Below are 7,031 nucleotides of genomic sequence, written 5' to 3' on the forward strand. Positions count from 1 at the left end.
TTCAAAAGTATGTTTAATTCTGAATACTCATCCATGAAAATGTCCTTGATACACTCTTTTCAATAATTTCTTCCTCTTCTGAACTTCCTTAGCAACTGATTTAAATACACTTCTCTAAAGGAACCTGATACTTGCTCTTTTTTCTACCTGCTCTTTGAGGGCAGGGTTTATGTTAGATTCCTCCTCATCTCCTTCAGAACAAATAACAGTGCCCGGTAGCAAAGGCGCAAATGATTTTGTTATTAGGTGTCTACTGTAGCCAATGACTACAAAATTGACTATTTATTTAGTGAACTGGCCTTCCAACATTGTAAAAAAAGATTTCTAAAGTTTTTGTGATATAAATGGTATTTAAAAACTAGTTTTCAAATTACTTTGTTCTAGAGATCAAAATTTATTGCATAATAATAACCTTCCTTTTTAATGCATTGGTAATTTTTGGAAAATACTCCAGTTCATCCCCAAATTTCAGCACCATCACCCAAACCTTAAACTAATTTCTTTGCTACTACTATCTGTACGTCATCCCAAACACAAACTGCACTGCTTCAAAGAACAAATCAAGAAGTCACTGAATGCTTAAAGGCCCATTCTCTCTGACGACTTCTCAAAATTTTACTGCAATAGTTGATAAAGGAAGGGAGAACAATACTAAAAAATTTCTAAGTGTTTAATATTTTAGATTCTGAGAAAACAATTAACAAAACAAATAAATTTCACCTTGAATTGGTCAAGCTTTAACCAAATCTGAAATAAGCACCACATAAATTGACTGATCTCAGACAACGATTAGCCGTTCTTTCTAAGGCTGTGATTAAAGTTATTAGATTATCATTCATAGACACCAGCAATGAAGATCTTACTGATATAGATGAGCAAAGGATCAATGAAGACATTACCCTGAAGCTATCTTTCCTCCAACATTTACCACTCAAAGACATTTGGAGACAGATATAAAATGTCAAATCAATTACGAAAATTCATGAGAGATTATCTTGAATTCAAAGACCCCTGGAGCAACAGAGCATGCCTATACAAGATACTGGAAAATTTTATCAGGAAAAGAAGAAAGCATTTTTAGTCCGAATTTCAATAAATTCCTATTTGAAAAAGTCTTAATTAGTCTATTCCATGGAAATCATCCAAAAGGAATATTCACACATTAGTGAATATTTGGTTACATCCTCTTATATTTTTTATTTTTTAAATTTGTATTTTTTTAAACTTATTTTCATAATCAATTTAGGTATTTTTAAGTTATGAAATGTCAGTATTGTTACTGAAATGTAATTTCAATTAAGCGATGACGTGCCAATGTATAACGATGCACCTATATTGTAAATAAGATTTGACTTACAACTGCTTGACTGTTCAGAAACTAAAACATCATTTGCAATGACATGGATGGACCTGATTGAAATAAGTCAGACACAGAAAAATAAAAACCATATGATTTCATTCATATGTGGAATCTAAGGAACAAAAAGAACAAACTAATTAAAAACAAACTCACAAATATAGTGGACAATTTGGTGACAGACAGAGAGGAGGGGGTTGGGAGGGTTAAAGTAGTACAAATTAGTAGTTGATGATAGATGGTCATGGAGATTGGGGGCACGGCAGAAGGAATGCAGTTAGCATTAATATGATGGCTTGGTGGAGGGCCAGAGGAGGGAGGGAGTAACTAGGGGGATCGTTTTATGAACTATATAGATGTCTAACCAACCAATGTACTGTATACTTGAAACTAATTAAAATTAATTAATTTTTAAAAAAGAAACTAAAACATAGGTTGATGCCACATATAAATATAGAGCATTGTTAAATTTGGTGATGTGTGGTACACTGCCAATGGATATTAAGAGACAACTTTTTAAGTTCAATCTGTGGTCCAAATTTCTAACCTAAAATAAAATGGCAGTCAACAAAAATCTGTAATGGGGCTCTCTTCCATATTTAAAGAAGGTAGGGGTTTATAAAGTCAAAGAAAGGGTCCACAAGTAGCTAATCTACAAGCATATTTAATTAAATGTACACGCAAAAGAGTAAGCTCTCACGTAAACGTCATTTTACATGGTCAAAGCCACTGTACAACTAAGCTACATCTAAGTAGGAGTAGCTTTCTTTAAAAGAGCCTTTAAAAACATAACACTTAGAAATGTTTTAGAAGAATGGTAGAATGCCAAATCATTCGACGTCCCAGGAGAATTTCAGTCTTTCTGGTTTTAACTGAGCAATCCACACTTTCTCACGAAGCTAAATTTCACTCTTCTATTTGATACTGAATAAGGCTGACAGCTGTAGAGAGATCTTACGATATACCATTAATTGCTCCCCCAAGTCAGTAGACATGTCCTCAGATGTCAGAGAAGGTACAAACTTCACACTTACTCATAACTTTTAATAAAAGAAGAAAATATCATCACAGGTATATGTGCAAATACCACTTCAGTTTTTAAGTATTAAAACTAGAAAATTTGTTTTATAAATAAGATCTATAGTTAATTGACTTCTAGACTGATTTAACAGTTCTGCTAAAATGCTACTGAATCCATAAAATACTATGTTGTATCAATCTAATTGAATGAATTACATTAAAAGTATTATTTGTTGCTACTACTTTCAATGTAAACAGGAGATATTTATAAAAATGAATTACTTTTCATCCATGCGACTTCTCATTTTCTTCAGTTTCTGCATAATGCTGCTAGTTTCACTGCTGGAGATTGAAATGGGGGAGGGACTGCGGGTCTCTAAGTCAGCTGGACCAGGACTGATTGCTTTATTATCTTTTGTATCGTCATCACTATGAGAATCCTGCAAACAGAAGGGAATAAAGTGTTAAAATTTTACTGGAATTTAAGATCTCAAAGTGATCATAAACACTGTCACTTCAAAATTACACTGTCACTTCAAAATTAAGTGTATCTTCAAAACAGTATTTGTAAAGTAGCTGAAATTAAGGTATTACTTAAAGGACAAAATTATATCACACATTTAAAAATGGCTAAAATATAAATTTTACGTTATGTATATTTTACACATATTTATATATAATCACAAAGTGTAATAATTTTTTTAAGATGTAAAAAAAATTCAAAAACTTCTGCTACTAGTAATCTAGTATCTAACTATCCTAATTTTAAAAAACTGAACCACTCAAAAGAAATATAAAATTACAGCTATCATAACTATATAAAACATATATGTACAGACACAAAGAATGAAGGAGACACATAACTTATTTTCATTAGGCTGACAGATGGATCTTTTTTCTTTAAGTATTTCTTATACAGAACAATATTTTCACAAATTAAAAAGCTTATAATGAAAACATTTAGAAACCACTGGTTTTATCAATACATTATTTCTAATGATCAAAAGTAAAACTTTAACGGCTTAGTAAGACTTTCCCATAAACTGTCGATTATGCTCTCAAGTTTTCAGAAAGATGGGTAGGAACAATCATGGCTGTTTCCATTTTGTGAACAATACAAAGCAGAGCTCTTCTCCTTCCCTTTCTCCTTCTGGAATAATTCAGTCTTAAAATTTTAGATGAAACAGAACAAGATGGAGAAAGACAAAGGGGCTAAAAATGGGGTGTCCCAACCTGAGTGGGCTGAGGGCATCTAATGCAGGATGTCAGAGCCCAGGTGGGGCAATGAGGATGTCCACATGGGAGTGACCTACGCAGCAAATCTTAAGCCCAGAGTGAGGTGGGATTCCCAAAGAACAGAGTCTCAAGAAGGTAAGGAAGGTATAGAGAAGGGGCATAGGGAAGGGGAATAGCCTGACTTAGGGAGTCAGAGCCTAGGTGGGGTGAGAAGGACACCCATAAGAGGAAGGGGATGGCATGGTTATGGAAGATAGGTTAGTTACATAGGAGGAATGATCAAATCATTAACTATATTAAGGAAAATGTTAGTCAAATATCTATTAGAGAAGGAAGTTCCAAAAGAGAGAAAACTCGAATGAACCTTGTGGTGCTGTACCGAAACTGAAAGGATCAGTATGAAGCCCTGCTTTGTCAGTATGAACTCATGATACACGTATAGTATGTGTGTATACGCATATGGAATAAATATGCTTGTAAAATGTATGTGTGTATCTATAGCAACATATACTCACATATTCCCTAGACTGCTGCTTAGGAGGAGCAAAATCTGAACAGCAGTGAGCATGCCTAGCACCAGATCCTCGTTTCTAAGTAACTTTCCTCCTTGGAGAAAGGGCTAATTCTAAGGCTGGGCAGGCAAAGTACAAGATGACCCTGAAATACCTTGTTTCAAAAATGTGGAAGTGCTCAAAGACTGATGAGGACATGTCAAAAAGGACACAGACACCTAATGGAAGAGGCTCCTAATGGCCCAATTTGGGACAGAGTGGGCATCAAAACAAATAATGATAGTAAGGGATTATAATACTAAGTAAAATAAGAATCCAGAGTCTATAGTGACATAAATAAAAGAATAAATTTAAGTTTGATGAAGAACAGGAATTTACGTAGTCTCAATACCTCCATGCAAAGCATTTATTAATTACAAAGGGAAGGAGAATAACTTTACAATGAAGTCTGGCAGATGCCGCCTTAATCAAGTGATCAAGTCAACATCATAAGGAATGGGATAAACCAAAACCTGATCAAATGCAATGACAAGAATGCAGCATCACTTATTTGACATTCCTGCCAAAGATGCACAATCTGAATCTAATTATGAGGAAAAATCACACAAACCAAGTTGAAGAACATTCTTCAAATAACTGGCATCTAATCTTCCAAAGTGTCAAAGTCATGAGAATCAAAGAACTTTTCCAGACTGAAAGTGACTAAAGAGACATGAAAACTAAATGCCATATGTGATTTTGAACTTACCTTTTGATATAAAGAACATTATTGTGACAATTGGAGAAACTTGAATGAGGTCTGTAGATTAAATGGTAGTAATGTATCAATGTTAATTGTTAGCAACATACTCTCGACTCAAGAAAAGAGTTCTCTATACTGTTTGAAATTTTCTATAAACTTAAGATTGTTTCAAAATTTAAAGTGTATTTTAAAAATCAAAGCAGAGAATATTAGAGATTTATTTAACTGCTGTACATTCTGGGTTTTCCAACACTAGCTATATTGAAACTTTACAGTATCTTAGAATAGATCCAAATTTTCTTTTTGTCTGAGTATCTCCTTTGAACCAGGTATCATTAATATTAACAGTGGATAGCTGAAATAAGTATAATATAAAAAGCAAAAGTAGTCTCTCTCATTAATTCTAAGGAATATAACTGGGTTGATAAGAAAGAACAAGGCTCTCCGTCCCAACGGAGTTTATAAATGGAAAACTTTTAAACTAATATATGGCAAACAATGAGTCCCTTTCAAAACTTTAATATTCCACGGTAAAAAAACCAAAACCCAAAAAATTCTCACTACATCTAAAGACATATATAAAAATTTATTCTAGTTCACGACTGTATCACAGTGCTAGAATGAACATACTCATAATACTGGAAGGTGAAGCAGGGTTAGGTATAAGCAAGCAGCATGAGGCAGAAACAAAAAAATAATAATTTCATGTAATTTACCAATTTATTCTCCCCTGCAGACTTTAACTTCTCCTGTAGTTTTATGGTAGTCTGTCGGATCCTTTCTATCTCCTCCTGCTGTTTAAGAATCAGTTGTCTTTCCTTCCGAGCTGCCTTGTTGGCTTCTTGAAGACGTTTAATTTCTGCCTAAGGTTTAAAGAGTTAGGAAAGGGATTGAGATTTGGAGGAGGCAAGTCTAAATAGTTTAAAAATCCAATCATCACACATAAAAAAATAAACATAAAGTACTTCAAAATAAAAGTACTAACACTGAAAAGAAAAAAAGAGTCACATAACTCCACTCTAAAATAATGACTTGATCCCTTCATTTAAATAATTCTAATTACAACAGACTGATGATTTCCTATCCCCTTTTAAAACTTAATACACCCTTCACATGCTTCTCAGTCTTTACACTTAATTGTTTAAAAGCTGCATATCAAATAAACTAGTTAATGTAACTAATATTCTATTGCTAATCTCTTATGCCCTTTATAATTTTTTTACCATGGCTAATAATGCTTTAATGTCTATAACTGTTTCATTCTATGGATTAGTTCTTTAGGAGACATTCCAAAAAGTAGGCCAAATAAGTCAAAGAGAATGAATCCTTTTATGGCCCTTAAAATAGTTTTTAAAACTGCTTTGAAAAGGGAATTGTCTCCACTTAAATAAATGCCACCAGAAACATTTACAACTACACTGCACCGAACTCTCTCCATACAAGTCATTAGTCAATGGGCAAAAGGTGATATATTTCACTGTTAATAACTGTTAAAATTTAGCAGAGGCTGTCTTTTTCATACATTTATTTTAACCCATTTTCTTGCCAATAAAAAAGCATAATAAAGGCATTAATAATTTGTTACTTGTAATTTCTTTTAATCATGTTTGAGAGATTTCTTTGAAACTGAAAATGCAGAATAGTTCACAATAAACATCTAATTTCCAAAATTCCAAACAAACAATTGTTAATAGTCCGTCATATTTCCTCCTAGTCTTTAATTTCATAAAGAAATTAAACATTACAGATAAAATCAGTCTGCAATTCTCTGCTCCAACTCTTTAGAGGTAACCACTCTGAAGGCAAATATCCTTCCACATGTTCTTTTAAAATTCTTCTACAGATATTTGTACTTATCTGCAAAATAACATAGTTTGGTTTGCATGTTTTCAAATTTTTATAAATAATACACATATGTATTTTCAATCTTGCTTTATTTACTAGGCATCACTTTTGATATCTCTCCATGTTTACTTATACTTACATGCTGCACAAAATTACATAGGAGGTGCATATATTTAATTTATCCATTACCCCTATGGATGGATAAGGTTGTTGTCTACTATTACAAACAATGCTGCAATGATCATCGTTATATTTTTGTCTCCTTGGGCACATACACGAGTTTCTCTGGAGTAGCAGTTCTTGCAGTATGGTTCATGGA

At 33.1% G+C, this 7,031-nt stretch overlaps 1 protein-coding gene across 6 annotated transcripts in view; it reads right to left on the reverse strand.

Annotated features, from left to right (window-relative positions):
* CEP350 (centrosomal protein 350) overlaps window positions 1-7,031 on the reverse strand; it is a 110,961-nt gene that overhangs the window by 37,500 nt on the left and 66,430 nt on the right. For all 6 annotated transcript variants that reach the window (XM_011361217.2, XM_023531246.1, XM_023531247.1 and 3 more), the window contains exons 26-27: window positions 5,584-5,730; window positions 2,660-2,817 (exon numbers count right to left, since the gene is read on the reverse strand). In XM_011361217.2, coding sequence (XP_011359519.1) covers window positions 2,660-2,817; window positions 5,584-5,730 — 305 coding nt within the window. The remainder of the gene's footprint in view (window positions 1-2,659; window positions 2,818-5,583; window positions 5,731-7,031) is intronic.

Source organism: Pteropus vampyrus, unplaced genomic scaffold, assembly GCF_000151845.1.
Source record: "Pteropus vampyrus isolate Shadow unplaced genomic scaffold, Pvam_2.0 Scaffold65, whole genome shotgun sequence".
Classification (NCBI taxonomy): Eukaryota; Metazoa; Chordata; class Mammalia; order Chiroptera; family Pteropodidae; genus Pteropus; species Pteropus vampyrus.